Source organism: Nylanderia fulva, unplaced genomic scaffold, assembly GCF_048542155.1.
Source record: "Nylanderia fulva isolate GAGA-0341 unplaced genomic scaffold, ASM4854215v1 Scaffold33, whole genome shotgun sequence".
NCBI classification, from domain to species: Eukaryota; Metazoa; Arthropoda; class Insecta; order Hymenoptera; family Formicidae; genus Nylanderia; species Nylanderia fulva.
Genome location: NW_028190400.1, coordinates 566,090 through 583,222, shown reverse-complemented (window position 1 = coordinate 583,222; position 17,133 = coordinate 566,090). Strand labels below are relative to the sequence as shown.

At 31.5% G+C, this 17,133-nt stretch overlaps 2 protein-coding genes and 2 non-coding genes across 4 annotated transcripts; 2 read left to right on the top strand and 2 right to left on the bottom strand.

Moving 5' to 3' along the window:
* Window positions 1-185: 185 nt before the first annotated feature.
* Window positions 186-8,849, bottom strand: LOC114937373 (phenoloxidase-activating factor 2). Its single transcript, XM_085484939.1, is given in 7 exon segments — window positions 186-771; window positions 1,706-1,869; window positions 2,243-2,426; window positions 2,428-2,512; window positions 3,222-3,521; window positions 6,163-6,566; window positions 8,765-8,849. Coding segments are annotated over 6 exon segments (1,314 nt in total). The 5' UTR covers window positions 6,540-6,566; window positions 8,765-8,849; the 3' UTR covers window positions 186-567.
* Window positions 8,850-11,843: 2,994 nt separating this feature from the next.
* TRNAH-GUG (transfer RNA histidin (anticodon GUG)) lies at window positions 11,844-11,915 on the top strand. Its single transcript has one exon. It is a non-coding gene; the product is annotated as a tRNA-His (tRNA).
* A 296-nt stretch (window positions 11,916-12,211) lies between these two features.
* TRNAH-GUG (transfer RNA histidin (anticodon GUG)) lies at window positions 12,212-12,283 on the top strand. The gene has a single exon. It is a non-coding gene; the product is annotated as a tRNA-His (tRNA).
* A 583-nt stretch (window positions 12,284-12,866) lies between these two features.
* Window positions 12,867-16,166, bottom strand: LOC114937366 (uncharacterized). The gene is made up of 6 exons (XM_029310797.2): window positions 15,799-16,166; window positions 14,627-15,423; window positions 14,293-14,455; window positions 13,935-14,206; window positions 13,629-13,846; window positions 12,867-13,081 (listed from the first exon to the last, which is right to left on the bottom strand). Exons 1-6 carry the CDS (start codon window positions 16,164-16,166, stop codon window positions 12,965-12,967), a joined length of 1,935 nt encoding a protein of 644 aa, XP_029166630.2. The 3' UTR covers window positions 12,867-12,964.
* Between the last annotated feature and the right edge of the window lie 967 nt (window positions 16,167-17,133).

The following is a 17,133-nucleotide window of genomic DNA, read 5'->3' as shown; positions in this document are numbered from 1 at the left end:
GTGAATAGTGGCATATAAGAAAACTAATGTAATTTGACTTACATATAGTGTAATTATCAGACTAATACTAAAATATAGACTAATATTGTGAAGCTACCATTATGTGCAATAAAATTAAAAGCTGATTAATTAAAAACTATTATTATAATTTTTACAATTTTAAAAGGAAATAAATTTGACAACTGTTCCAGTTTTAATAAAAATGTATTATTCGCTTACACATTATACACATAAAATGCCACACATTGATTTTGACGATTATTCGTCTTTGTCATATATCTACGATCACTTTCAAATGCGTATGATTCAGCCTACAAACGTAAAAATAAAGTACATAGACACGGGATTCTTAATATTAAAGAGGCCACTAAATTTTATTCTATCATGGATCATCTGAGTATTAAATTAACATATAACTTGTCAATATTTTTACATCACATTTCTTGAGTGGAGTTGTTTAGCGTATAAAACTCAGTACAACAAACGTTGCACAATTCGTGATGAGTATGACAAAAAAGGAAAAACTTGTAATTCATAAATGATTGGCACGTTGGATGAGAGCGACGATCAGTTGGGATACTGATAAACAGTGTTATCTAGATTATAGAAAGCTATCTGCTCGTCGATCCATTGGCGTGCGTGAGCTACATTAGCATAAACTCCAGGAGTTCCATTTTCCCCGCAACCAAGTCCCCAGGCTACGATTCCAGCTTGAACGTATCTGCTCGGATCGTTCTTTAAGGGACATACTAAGGGACTTCCACCGTCACCCTGCAAAAAAAAATTCGAATAATTATTTCTTTGTCTAACGTAAGATACGAAGTAGGGAGGAACAATCTTGGCAAAAAAATTATTGGGAATTGTAAGAAACTTGAATTATAAGTATAAATTGAATTATAAGTATAAATAATATACTTATATGTATAATATAGCATTTGCATTTACATAAATATAGTTATACTTCAATATTTGTTTTTAAAAAAATTACAAGATACGATCGCCAACGTAAAAATTAAAAAAAAATCTTTCCTCAATGGTAAAAGTCGACCAAACTGGCAATCATTTATTATAGATAATTAGTTAAAATACAACGTTTCGGCTGTCATTGCAGCCCTTTTCAAGTAAATCTATAAAAAATTACATAAAAATAATTATAATTTTAATACATTTCATCGCAACAATTAATTATAAATTTATATACAAAAATATGTTACATATCAAAAGTAAATGCAAAATAAATTAATACAGTAAGTTGTATATGAAAGTAGTTTGTATATGAATTTATAATTAATTGTTGCGATGAAATGTATTAAAATTATAATTATTTTTATGTAATTTTTTATAGATTTACTTGAAAAGGGTTGCAATGACAGCCGAAACGTTGTATTTTAACTAATTATCTATAATAAATGATTGCCAGTTTGGTCGACTTTTACCATTGAGGAAAGATTTGTATTAATTATTACTGGCGAACCTTAAGGATTATTATCTGTAAAAATTAAAATAAAAATTTGAGCAAGAATTAAAATAAAAATCAAGATTCTTATTACACGAATCTTCGTAATCTTGAATCCCTAAATCATTATATATAATTCTAAAGTAAAAATAAGATAAATTTTATAGAATAACTGTTTATACATATTAATATTACAGATATGTAAATTATAAAGAAATTTTCGTGAAAGATTGCCTCAAAAAAATTTACCTTGCAAGTATCTTTCCCTACTTCTCCACCCGCACAGATGAAACTTCTATCCAGAACAAAATATTTCCCCAGTCTAGTGGTACGCATGATACTTTGGCATGTATCGTGAGTTACCACAGGAAGATTAACTCTCTTTAAGATCACTTGATAGCGCCCCTCTTTGCCTGTAATTAAATATCAACAAACGAAATTATATTTTATGTACTTTCACTAGTTCAGAATCTAATCTCTAAATTATTAATGATACCATTGTCAGTCACAATACGGACGATTAACCGAAATTATTTTCTACAATCTTCAGTAAACTTTAATTTACAAATATATGAAGATGGAAAATTATAACAGTATTTTATGTCTCTTTGTCATATATTTTAAAAAATATATGATTATATAAATTAAATTATATTTTACTAATAATCATAAAGATAATTTATTAGCGTTGCAATTAATGTACGTACGTATTATGCTAAAGATATATTAATTAAGAGATTCGATCAATTGACAATCTATTTCTTCGTGCTTTTGCACATTGCTTACCGAATACGTCTTTTCCCCATCCGCTGGCAAAGCATCTCGATCCGTCAAAATTTGTATTCATTTCCGGTAGACAAACGATATCTACGTTCTCTGCATATTCGACCGGGGTTTTCAATATCAGTATAGCATAATCGTTGTAAAGAGCGCCGGAATGGAAGTTCTCGTGAACTACAACTTGCTCGACAGTCGCGGTCTTGATGCGGATAGATCTCGTTTTTCGTTTGCGTGTCCCATTCTCCAGCGCGGACTTTGAGTTCTTGCGGTTGTTTTCTGTTGATCGAAATGTATTGTTAAATTAAAAAAACAATGAAGGAAAAGCACAATAAGCAAAATGCTATTTATTTAAATATAATATGAATTTTCGCTGTTATAAATGGAAACTCACATTATATCCAAAATAAATGTTATATTTTGATTACAGAAATAAGAATAAATAGTACTTATCTTCCGTACTTGAGGTGAAAATTTATTTCGAACAAAGTTAGCAAAATTTAAAGGCTATCTATTCTTCAATCGTGATCTTCAAAAAAATAGTTTTAAATGAGGCAGAAGAAATAACAATTAGCCACAAATGTTATCGCGTTAAGACAATTAAATTTCAATATTAATTAATTTAGAACACAGAGATATTATGGATACTTTCGATAATTCGTTTTGTTTGACAAATGAATATATTAATTAAATTACGTCGAGAACTAAAATATTACTTCAAAATAAGTTTTGTCTCAAGTGCTATGAAGAAAAATGTAGAAATAAATGTTATTTCGAATCTTTTAAATGCAAAAATAAGATAATAAATATTATTTATTATTTATATAAGAATAAATAGTATTTCTTTTCATCTCATTTAAGATTTTTTTGTTCAAGATCACGATTAAAGTATAAATGGGCATAAAATTTTACTAACTAAGGTTATCAATATGACGTTGTTATTTTTATTATCGTATCGATATGTTTATATAACAAGTCGACTACTGACCCATTAATGCAATGAGCCGCAGTGAGAACGGCTTGTCGGTGGATAAGTGCACCGCCGCATTGATAAACATTCAATTTTTGACCGTTTTCGCCAATTGCCTCTTTTTTCAAAATAGCCACCATCCACGGAAACTCGCCAAACTGTGCCTCGTTATCGGTCTGTCCGGTGATCCTAAAACCGACTCCCTCAGCATGTCGTTGTCCACATCCGGTTCTACCGATCGGTGGCGGTGTGGCTGGTGGCTGTAGATCCGGCGGTTTGCAACAAACGTCCAAGTAATTCTCGCATGGTCCAAGAGTTCTAAATAGCCAATCAAATAATTATATAAACATCAAGAGCGATTATTCTCGAATAATTTCATAATAGGAATTAGCGAAACAATCGTTTATTCACATATAAATATAAGCAATTAGAAAAGTCTGAAGAGCATCTATAAGATATTTAATGAATATCTGAAACATGTGTGTTATTTCTGCTCTTTTAAATATTGGATTACCTGTTGTGATTGCAATGTTTTTTTTTATTTCGCTAATATATCGACAATTTGTTAAATTATTTTTGTATATTAAAAGATTATAATCTAAACATTTTGTGACACCATTTAAATAATTTGACAATTACTTTTTAAAAATATTATTAACAATAAGTCCCCTCATTAAAAAAAATTATGAGCAATGAGCAATTATCTTTTCCCATAATTGTTTTTTCTTCTCACAACGGAATTACCCATCAAGTGACAATTATACATTCTTAAATTAACAATAGAAATAATTTATTAGCAGATCCAGAAAGGAGAGTTTTATTTTTCAAAGATAGTCTCATGCGGCGTAAATAATTAGATGGCATGCTTAAAATAATCAGTTTGAAATTAAAAACGACAGTACAATTTGAAAATTATAATAAATCATAGTATTCATTATATAGACAAACAAGGTGGAAGCATCTACATATAATGTACATGTATACAGATTCAGTCACACACAGAGTTATATTTTTCTTTAATTGTGTAATTTTAAATATTACAATTACATGAAATTTTTATTACTCACCATTATAAAAATTAAAGAGCTACTATTTTTCGAATATTGTACTCTCGATAAACCATAATCGCCGTGTAGAATATATTTATAATTACGTTGTCACATTTATGAATGCATAGCATTGCGTCGAGAGCTGAACACTGTACACGTATAACAAAAGAAATCGTAAACCGTTCAGCAGCATTGATGTGTTATTACTTCCGCTTTCCTTCTAACGCAATCATGTCCTCCATGTGTAACTCAAATCACTTATTGTAACTATCATACTATAAATGCATTCAAAGACTATGACTATACATTGTACATTATAAAGACACAAATACCATGATAGACGTCTTTTGTCAATTTACATAAAGAAATTGTGCTAAAAATTGAACTTTTTAAAAACATTATGAAAGAAAGAGCGTTTTTACAATAATTTACACAAACGATTATGTAATTAAACTATAATATTAAACTATATCTTACAACAAAAAGAAAATTAAATATTTTTATAATATTACACTATTATTACTTTATATAAAATAGACAATAATTATATAATTATTATTAAAAAATAGAATTTGAACATCTTAAATTTGAATACGTAAATATACATTTAAAAATAAGATACGAGAGAGAGATTTCAAAGATACTACAGGGTTTGTCCGGAAAGTAATGCGTCGCATTTTTTTAAAAAAGAATTTATTGATCGCATAGGTAAAACAACTTAAAATTGTTCGAAGTATGACCCTTCTGCGTCAATACATTTTTGCCAACGCGATTTCCATGCGTCATAAGATTTCTGGAACTCCTTGACTGGGATGTTGTTCAGGGAGGCCGTCGAAGTAGCTTGTACGTTGTCAACCGACTCGAGCTGTTGTCCTTTGAGCTCCCTTTTCAGCCGAGGAAATAAAAAAAAGTCCGCCGGGGCCAAGATAACGTTGTTCAGGAAATTGGGATTATCTGCACAGAGTTGCTTGAGTTCTTCACAAACTTCCACTCGGTGTTGCTTTTGCGCATCGGTCAACACTCCGGGCACAAGTTTTGCGCAAATCTTCCGCATGGCCAAGTCTTCCGATACAATCTCGTGAACAATCGTTTTCGGCAAGTTCAATAATTCCGACATTAAGCGAACATTCATTCGACGGTCTGAATTCAATAATTGGCGCACACGAGTCACATTGTCGTCCGTTCGCGATGTTGACGGGCGTCCTGCGCGGGCCTCGTCGGCGACCTCCTTCCGACCTTCTCTAAACATCTTGTGCCATCTGTTTGACTGCGATTTGGAAAGGCAATCGTCCCCGAAAACTTTCTTGAGCATTTCAAAAGTTTCCAGCGGCGTCTTGTCCAGCTTCACGCAAAACTTTATCGCATAGCGTTGCTCTATCGTTCTCTCCATCACAAGTTCGACGCGACCACTAAGCAGAGGTTCACAGAATAAGCCGTCCTAACCCTCCAAGCGCATGGAAACAATTGAGCGACCTACCGTTGGAAAGCTAAGGGTACCCCCCTTCCTCCCCAACCGGTCCCATCGCTCTGCGATGTATAGTCGCGTCACAAAAAAATGCGACGCATTACTTTCCGGACCACCCTGTATATACATATATCTACACTAATATATCTACATGTATCTAGATAATGAAAAGATAAAGTTCTAGATTAATAATAGGATACCATTACCAAATTTAGTTAAGACCGACGAAATCAATGCAACTAAATGTTTGCACGCGAGAATGAGAGAATATAATACTACTAATCGTCATCGGGAATACCGTACTCTACGGGAATACCAAAACCTTTTTTACAAAACCTTGTACAAAAAATTTTGTACGCGACGAAGGAATTTCACAGCATGCCATAATCCGTCCGCCGGTGAAAAACAACCGACCGAGACTTCGATCTTTGGTCAACAAACTCACCCCTGCGACTGCGAATTGTTATCAGCACCGAACCTGATATCGATGATGCCGACCCCGTTGTCCAAGATCTTGCCTTCTTTGCACTGATAGTAGGGCACGCATTCACAATTGTCGGGTTTCGGGGGTGGTGTATTTTGCGAGCCGAGAATGATATTGTTTGTAGTGGTAGTGACGTTCCGGTTCTGAAAAACGTCCTGAATCAGAGTATCGAGATCACCGTCTATTTGTGGCACCGGTTGAGGGGTGGTCGACGTCCTGACTTCGGGAAAAGCCTGGTTGATCAGACTGTCGAGGCTACCGGTGTTCTGTTGCGCCGCCGGCAACGCCGCTACCAAGGTCACGCTGACCAAGGTCAAAGCGGGAACCAGTCCCCACATGGTTAGGTACCAAGGACTCTAATCTACCTGCAAGCAGATATACGACAGAGTCGTGTAATATAATAACCGCAAGGCAATGCACGTGGAACGCGATCTCGTCCTCGGACGGTTTACGATAAAAAATTCTCGCAATGGCGATCGACGTATTTTCTTTCTCGAGATTATAAATAGCGATGACATAGTGATGCCTTGATCAGTGTAAGCCAGAAAAATCACAGGAAGTAAATGCAAACTAGAACTCAGCGGCCCGTGAAGTCTAATCGCTTCATCTTTTTCCTACAATTATTAACGCAAGGCAATTTAGCTGGTGATCTCGCTATCATTAAGAGAAGTATTTTTGAGCAAATAAAAGACGTTGTAAAAAAACATTCTCACTTGAGATATACAACAAAATGGGGGGAGAGATATGTTAAAAATTTATGTCGAAATATTTCCAAATATTTCTGCAAATTTTTTTTTAAATATAAAAGTATAAGGAAAGATTCAATATTTTATGTTTCAGCATATTACACAATCAAATACACAAATATTATAAATTAAATTTCGGAATTATAACAATTATAACAAATAGAGAGAATAAAAATAGTTTTTAGATAACAATTTTTTTATCTATTTTATGGAAGGACTTCCCCGACTTATCGGAGAATACGAGATATAGCATATAGATATTTCACAATTACAGTAATTACATGTTTGCGATAACCGTAACATCGTGAGAGATATTACATATTCTAAGATATAAAAATGTTTCAAAGTCTGATAAAACAGTGATTTTCTTTTCTATAATATATAATTGTAACAACGAAAATGCTATAATTCTTATCCATTGCCTAAAAATTAATGTTTTTTTAATGAACTTTTTAAAAGGTTACATATCATATATTAATATAAACATTAAAAGTGAAATTCTATAAATTTTTATCATAAAATAAAATTCCGTTGCAAGAAATATTAATTTTTAATTAATATCATAATGAACATTTTATTTATTGTTACAAAAACAGTATTACAATAAAATTTTTGATTTTACAAGCAAAAAAGATAAAAAATATTTTTATAAAACAGGATATTCATAGTTTTTTCTAAAAATATATGATCATGAAATACACATAATAATTTGAATACATAATTATTCAGGATAATGGATGTCCTCATGTAATCAGTTTTATCTTTGCTTCCGCAATGAAGATGTACGTATGTATGTACATATATACATGCGTCATCATACGAAAATATTTTCTTCTTCTGTTTATGCATGTAAACACTCTTTTATGATAAAGTCTTTCTTAGACAGATTTTAAATAAATGTTATATATGATGGATTTTTATGATAAAATTTTCATTTATAAAAATAGGATGACTTGCCAGTTATCCCACGAACATTCGAGGTTTGTTGCCATGTAAATTTTTTATCATTTTGAAACATTGAATGCATATTTAATAGAACCGTTACATAATTATTTTGATCTTTCAATGTATTTATCCATAATAAATTGCCACTGACCTTTGTCGGACTTTGAATGACGCGATCACAAACCAGTATTATCAACATATTTCGTTTAAGCATTATTAGCAACTTCGTTATTTGTTAAAGAAAATCTGAAATTTTGTTTGTTTCACCATCGTAGAATAAAATTTTATATATTACTTATAGAAAATAATTTATATATCTATTTGATTACATATTAATTAATTTGATAAACGTAACTGTACGCTAAGAGCATTAAATTCGTCATTATCATCATTGTTGAATAATTAAAATTTAGATTGTCAAAGTCGTATAAGTTCACACACATACACACACAAATGGACACACATAGAGTATAATATTCAATAATATTAACCCTTAGTCCCGACGGTTCTTTTCGGCACCTTTAATCCCGACTCATGGATCGTTTGCGTCTTTGCGTTATTTGGATCAGTAAAAACGCTTTAAAAAATCTGAAGAAATTCGAGGAACTTCTTGCAACCTTCAACTTGAAGTCCCAATCATAATATTTCGATAAAAATTATTTTTTTATATAGTTTGTTATTAAGAAATGGAGGTACCTAAGGAAAAATCACTTGTTCGTTTGGGTCGCAAACGACCCATGAGTCGGGACTAAAGGTTAATCTTAGAGATAAACAACAAACTGATATTACTAGTTCTTATAAGAAAATTCATGAGTAACTATTATCCGCCATTTAATGTTTCAACGAAGCACAAAAAATGATTTGATACTCACCAAGAAACGGTGAACGAGCACCTTCCACTCGGAGCAGCAATGCTCGATTAGTACGTCTTTGAGTGGAGAACCGATTTCTTTCATATAATCTGCAGAATCCCTACTCCGAGCATTTATTTCATATATTCTCCCCACCTTCTTCTTCGCTCTGTCGTTAGCACGGGATTGTAAACTTGAAGAACCGGCATTTCCCCCTCAAGCGTTGACCCTGAGAGGTTTCGATGCGGTTTTCCTGGAAGTTTCAGTAGAAGAATTTGCATGACTGTTCTTTGGATCGCGAAATCCCCGCTTCTCCATGACGCACAACTTAACAATTATAGTATATCTGTTGTACCAGTTATTCGAAGGGTCGCGCGAATCCTTCACATGTCAATGCTCTAATTAGCAGGGAATTTCCCAAAATAAACGTTTTTTTTAATTTATTTTATTAATTTTTTTAATTTTTTTTAATTTAGTTAATTTTTTTTGCGTTTGGATTTGCTCTCGTCACGAATTATGTGGTAAATAACAAGAGTTTATTTCTCAATGTTAAAACCACCGTATTATACATATCGCAATAATCAATTTGAAATTTTATACACGTTATTTTAAAAGCTAAAAATGATGCTATTATATTTTTATATAATTAGTAATAATATAAATTATGATATAGTACATGCAAATCGAACGTAGCATATTTGCATTAAGTTCTTGCCGAATTGTGACATTACTTAATGTGTCTCGCATATACTTACATACTCGATGTATCGAGGTCAGGGACTTATCAAATTTTTAATGTTAAGGTCAAGTATATATCTGGATGAATATTCTCAGAATGCATTATTAAAATGATCAACAGCTCGTTTGCCATGATATTTCGTGCACGATTTTTTTTTACGCAGCTTATCGCAGAAAAAAGAAAGCATATCCAAATTATAATTAAATTTGATAAGATACGGAGCGAATCATTGAGATTTATAAAACACATAAGTAACATCGTTCTTTATAAATATATTAAATATATATTTGATATCCACGGATTCAAGTTTTGGTTCTCTCTAAAGCTGATAAAAATATAAAAATATAAATCTAATAGTCTAATTCCTGATAGTTAATGAGAAATTAGATTATAAATTCTCATCGTAATATATTGATTTCCACTGATATTTATTTATTTATTTTTTATTTGTTATTATTTATTTATGATAAATTTTATACACAGTTGTTTGCTGTATAACTTTACTTAATTTTAACTAATAAACATATGTATAATATAAAGTATTGTGAAAAATTTTTAATTTTTATAAAGATTTTAATAAATTAAATTAAATAACCTTCTTAATTATATATATATATATATATATATATATATATATATATATATATATATATAAGTTATTTGATAAAAATTATTGATTCAATAAACATATTACTTATAGACGATGTTTCTTTAATGTTCTTACGATAAGTTTATGATAATTGCACACATTTGAATCTGACAGACATTTAAATTAACACTGCAGTTTATGCATACACGTACAAATTACTTTATAATTTTAAATTATATTACCTAACAGACTAATAATGAATACAAATAATTATTAAACTGCTAATAAATTAATCAGTACGAGTTACTAGACTAAAACTTATGTTATCAAATTGAGATTTATAATTAACTCTTAATCTCCAATATAGAATGGTTGAGCAACTTCGTATCGCCTCCTTTCTCTCTTTCACTTTCGGATTTTCACATTATATAATTAATAGTAATGAGATATCTCAATAATATGCGAAATTAATTCTGAAAGAAAAAAAGAAATAGAAAAGTCGCGTGCATCAATTCGTCCGAGATCATTGCAGTGATATAATATACATTCTATACGGGAATTCCGATCGAAAGCGTGCATTCGACAAATTACAAATAATATAAAGATAGATAAATAATAAAAAAAAAAATATATAAAAGAGGAAATCCGCATGAGCTATTAATGCGGATTACATGCTCGTTACAGAGATATCGATCTACTATGCGGCTTTACTTATCGTCCCGTTAAAGGAAACACGCGTGCATATATTATACCTAACATGTTAAAAATGGGTCAATAGAATATGTGTCATTTAATCGTCATAAATAACGCCTGCGTCGATACATGGAAATTGTCGTGTTTTACCGCTTGCACACGATAATTCATGTGACGTTGACAGGTAATCAGCTGTCGCAACAGCATTTCATTCAACATTACGTCAATGATTAATTATTATTGTTATCTTATAAAGAGATAATATCACGTTTTTTTGCAAATTATTCTATTTATCGCTTGAAATGTAAATGAAAAATGAATAAATGCATTTTGCAAAAATGAATATTAAGAATTTATAAGAATCTATATGTTACAAAATCTTAATCTTTAAAATCAGAATTTTTAACAAATATATCGAGAAATATATTTACTTTTTTTATAATTCTTTTTACTATCATGAAAATCTCAAGATTAACGAAGCTTACATAATATTTGCAACAAGAAGTCTAATTGTGAGAACAACTTGAAAAGAACTGAACATAAAGATTCTGTTACCTACTAATTTAGAAGATGTATAATCATTAACAGTAATTATAATTAATTATTTACCGGAAGTCATAAATACGAGATGATAATTATATACGTCAAATCAAATGAAAGATAATTAAATAATTACCACCTCGTGTCAAAATTCGAACAATCTTGACGTATTTGTTATTTAAAAAAGAACGTATCTTTTGCGCAAATTATTTAAAATAAAAATTCGTACTTTGAATTAATTCTTTCAATCAAATTAAAAATGAAATTTATTATTCAGCTTAATTTTTTAATTTATTGCATATATATTATGATATTTAGTCTAAAACAACATTCTTATTTTAATGATAATATTATTTATTTATTTATTTAATTAATTAAAAATCCAACGTTATTTTTTACTATGTAATTATTTTTTTCAATTAATTTATAATATATTGTATTGCGATATTATTAAACGGAATATTTTTTAATGTTTTGAAATTCGTTATGACTGGATTTTTCTACTTGATTTTCCAGTTCTGGAATCATCTCTTCCAATAGCCGTGATCGTCTAGTGGTTAGGACCCTACGTTGTGGCCGTAGTAACCCAGGTTCGAATCCTGGTCACGGCAATGTGAAAACATTGTCACGGTGGAAGTTTTTTTTTATAATTATCTATCACTAATTAATAGTCTTTATGCATATGTATTTAAATATCATCGATATTTTATATTTACATCGTCTCTTGATACAATTTTTTGAAACTCAGATTTCGATAAAATTATCTCATATAGACATGATTATTTTATTACAAATGTATTGATGTACAGTTCATTACGGTATTCAAATATTTGCTTAATTGTGAAAAATCTGTCACTGGCGCGAACATTATGCTCAATTCTCCGACATGCAGTCAGTTCTTCCAATAGCCGTGATCGTCTAGTGGTTAGGACCCTACGTTGTGGCCGTAGTAACCCAGGTTCGAATCCTGGTCACGGCAATGTGTTAAACATTGTCACGGTGGAAGCTTTTTTTGTTCGTTTAATATTTATATTTTAGATATATTTACCTCGTGTTACTTCAATTTGATTTTAGAATACATTTTTAGATATAAATACAGTAATATTTATGCATGATATCACAAATATTTATTAAATTGAAAATTTGGTTTTTACATATTACATATACATGTATCTATTTTTCTATATATATTTTTTATAATTTATTTTAAAAAATTTTAATTACGCAAATGCCTAATTACTTATATTATGCAAATAAATGGTGTTTATTGACTTTACAAAGTGAATAATAATTTAATGAATTTTATTTTATATAATGAATTTTATAATAATTTAGTGAATTTAATTTAATAATAAAATAATCTTATAATGAAGAGTGAGGAGAAAGTATACATATACATATACATAACATATATGTTTTGACATTTTGTCAACAAACATAATTGTATAACATATTCTATATATTATTCCATATATGTATATATTCTATATATTATACGTTATATATTTTTTATATATTACTCTATATTATATATTTTATATATATTTTATAGATTTACGTGAGCAAAGTGAAAAGATCATGGTAATTGTATAATCATACATAAAAAGCGCAGACATGGCAGTGAGAATTAGAAATATCATATTAAATATCCCATGCGTTATTATACGCCAAAAGTCGCGAGCTGTTGATCTATCCATTGACGATTTTGCGATACACTTGCATACACTGCAGGTACGTTAGAAGTGCCGCAACCAATACCCCACGATACAATGCCTGCCTGAAATAAAAATTCTTATATACACACAGGATATGTATATACGTATACTTATGTAATATTTTTTATATCTTTTGTTAATACAAATATATACAGGGGATGTTAAGAGAAGGAACCAGGGGAATTTTTGAGATCCCAACCATAGGATTCAAATTCCTTTTTCAGATGTTCTTTCTGTCATAACTGTCGCAATAACATCGCGTTTGGCTCTATTGGTCGAGAGGAATCAAGTGGAGATTGTGGCTTTACAAATATATATGTATCTACGTACTTTAATTTAATTTTATCTATGATATAATTAAAACAATGAACAAAATTAACAATAAATAAATAATAAGTAAATATGAATTGAAATAATCAGTAAAAAAAACAGAAATAAAACTGTTATTAATTAAATGTAAATTATTAATTGGTTAAAAACTTAAAAACTGCGAATATTTAGAATGCTTGTTTAAAGGAAAACTTTAAAATTTTGTAAGAGAATTTAAAGAGTTTTATGAATTTAACTTTTTAAAGGAAGGGAAGTATTATATATTGATTTCTGGCCCACTTGAAAAAATTGTCCCGTAGTAGCTGGACAAATCAGAGGACCACCACCGTCACCTCGACACGTGTCTCTGTTCGTTTCGCCGCCGGCGCAGATAAATGATCCGTGCAATTGAAAGTATTGTCCTAATTTTGTACTTTGTAAACGCGTCTGACAGTCCGCTCGATCGACGATTGGAAGATCGACCTTTCGAAGCTCAGCCTGATATTTTCCTTCTGGTCCTGGAACGTCATTTTGCGAATGAATAAAAAGTTGAAACAAATAGCGAGAAGTCTATTAAAAAAAAAAAAAAACACTCTTGAAGCTTACCGTACGAATTGCTACCCCATCCTATTCCAAGGCACCTGCTTCCTGTCGGAAATATCGCACCTTGTTCAGGAAGGCAAATCGGCGCGACATTCGCTCTGTAGACGACTGGTTTCTCCAGAACAAGAACAGCCACGTCATGGAAAAGCCCACCGCTGTAGTAAGACGGATGTATAGATATTACGAGAATATTCGCTTCTTGTACGGGTAATGGTTGAACGTTACTTCTTATGTCCCATTGACCGAAGCGAACTATTAAATTTTCAGGCTTCTGACTGTTAAAAAATTAATGGAAGGAAAATATGTAAGACATTTTAGCACACAATACATACTTCAAAAATAATAATTTAAGAAAACATACTTTATAACGCAATGTGCAGCAGTAAGGATGGCCTCGTTATTTATCATCGATGCACCACATTGAAAAACGTAAGAATCGCCAGTCGTGGACTTTACAAGAAGCGCGACCATCCACGGGAATTCAGCGAAATAAGTTTTTCCAGAATCAGCGGAAGCAGGCTGCGCTATAACAATTAGCGGTTGTTGTTGTTATTATCATCCGAAAAATTAAATAAAATTTTAATCAGCTTTAAACTTAAACAGAATTAAATATGATTATCGATATTAGTCTCAAAGTATATACAATTATTGACGTTTGAACAAACGTTTTGATCCTGGTCCAAAGTTCTACTTACGGGGTGCGTAACTGTTATTCTGTATACCACAAGTGATCTCTGGAGTCGAGTGATCGGATCGTGCAACGAGACCTCCGGACGAGGAGACGGAAATACCGCGAAGACCTTGAAGATCGATTCCCGCGAGTCGACAGCACACTTGATCCGCCGACGAGCAAGCCGTGAATCTTGGATCGATTATACCGAGACCGTCCGGGCTTATGACATTTCCCGCGGAACACAACCAGGTCTTTACGCAGTAGCAAGCCTGTGGAGTTCCCGGATTCTTCAATGGACCGAGCAGATTCGTAATCGACGAGTTGGACGGACTAGGTTGACAGTACAGATTCGTCAGCGCGCAGACGTTTTGTCTCGCTAGAATCTGAGAGAATCTAGGGTCTATCGTCCCGTCTGGCGCGATGACGATCGTGCAGGTGAAACACTGAACAGTATTGTTGCACACGAAGCATAACAGCGTCGTCGTCGTCATCGTCGTCGACGTCGACGGTATCGTGGTCGGAGTTTGCGTCGTTGGTGGCTGCGTGCTGGTCGCCAGTAATCTGCAGCAGACTTGATTGGCATTTGGACATAGAATGTATTGTTGTCGCGGGCTGATTACACCCTCTCCGAAAATGGTGACTATTCCGTTGGGGTCGCACAGCGATATCTCAACGCAGATGCAGTTCGGCAGTACGGTAGGAATCGGCGATGCAGTCGGGAAAGTTATCGGGGGTGTTGGTGGAGGTATTGTTACAGGTGGTATTGTGACGTTTCGCAGATAGCAACAGACCTCGAAAATTCCGGGACAGCTCCCAACGCTGCGTGCAACATGATTGATTATTCATTAATTACATCTCGAGATCTCTCAATCAATATCGATCATGACTTGAAACTTAGTTTACTTAATAATTAATGTGCATAAAAGTATAGAATATAAGTCCCTCTATATTGAGAATTTATAGTTTATAAAAGAATTATAAAAGAATAAAGAACTTAAAAAAATTTATAAAAACTACATATACAGTTTTAAATCTCAATATAGAGTAAAATTAAATAAAAAGAATATATGAAATCAAATTAAATGAAATAGAAATAATAAACATCTGGATTAAATATATAATTAAAATGTATCGCAACTTTAATAAATGAACAAATAATGAAATCGATTACTTAATAAATTTTGACCAACTCACCGAAAATCGATTATTCCTGTACCATCAGTGATAATAGTCTGATTACTGTCGCATAAATAAAACGGGACACAGATGCAACTTCTAGGCAACGGAGGAGTAATAGGAGTAGTAGTAGAAGTAGGAATTTTATCCAGCTTTTGATACTGTACTTTGTGTTTAAGGAGAGGCAAAAAAAATATAGGCGAAGAATTGACGAACGACATCGCGTTTCGATTTTGAGGGAAGACATTTCTCACTCGAATCGGTTTCTCAATTTGAACGAGTTCGCGGTTCGTATCTCCCGAAAATGCAACGCCGATCATCATCATCATCATCATCATCATCATCGCGACGACAATAATATTTATTAACACGTAAGATTGCGCCATGACGATGAGTCGTTACCATCCGGTGGCTCGCGGTCTATTGAACGATTTTTAACATGACCACGCATTTATGTATACAGGATGTGCTAGTGTTTCCCGGTTTATGGGGAGCGTTTATAGATGCAGATATGACGCTAATAGCATGCTAGCTTTTGTTACATTGACCAATTTTCGAAGGTAAAATATAATAGCGACACGTGACACATATATCATGTTTCAAAATATGAAAGAGAGAGGAAAATAGGATATTAGCAAATAACATGGAATTAATGTAAAAAGTAAAATAAAAAACCGAACATTTATAATGCGCAAATTTAATTATAAGAAATAAAATATAAACGAAACACATATTGACTATATTGCATTCTATATTACACACGACACACATATATAAATATATTATAAGTGTATACATACGATTATGTTAAAAAATATATTTATAATTTTAAGGGCCACTTTAATTAAATTTTGATAAATTTAATCATTGGTTAGTTTGCATGATTACATTAAAATTTCCAACGACATAATTATCGTATATGTATATGTAACATAATACTATCGTTTATATACAATAGAAATTTTCCAAAAGACAAATTCTGCGAATTAATCAATGATTAAAGTAGTTTTAAACGAAAGTAATCAAAAGATAAAAGACATCTATTTAATTGAAATACAAGAGAATAATCTTACCTGGATACCAAAAATGACAAATGCTAATTTCAGGAACAAACACGGTATCATTATTATTATAATTATTACATGTTACACTTTGCAATGGTAATATTAGTATTAAAAATAAATACGAAATTAAATATTAATTTCAAAATTTAAAAAAGTGATAAAATTCTATAGTATATGCAGGACGAATCGTTCAACTAGGCAAATACAAAAGATGACCTACTTACTAGTTGATACTAAAACTGGTAAAAAATTTTACGTACCTTTTTATCTAATATTTTTAAATTGAAAT

Coding starts and splice junctions, on each gene's coding strand:
- LOC114937366 (XM_029310797.2), bottom strand. CDS start 16,166: ATGGCGCAATCTTACGTGTTAATAAATATTATTGTCGTCGCGATGATG. Junction 14,456..14,626: donor GAATAACAGTTACGCACCCC/GTAAGTAGAACT, acceptor TAATTGTTATAG/CGCAGCCTGCTTCCGCTGAT. Junction 14,207..14,292: donor GCTGCACATTGCGTTATAAA/GTATGTTTTCTT, acceptor ATTTTTTAACAG/TCAGAAGCCTGAAAATTTAA.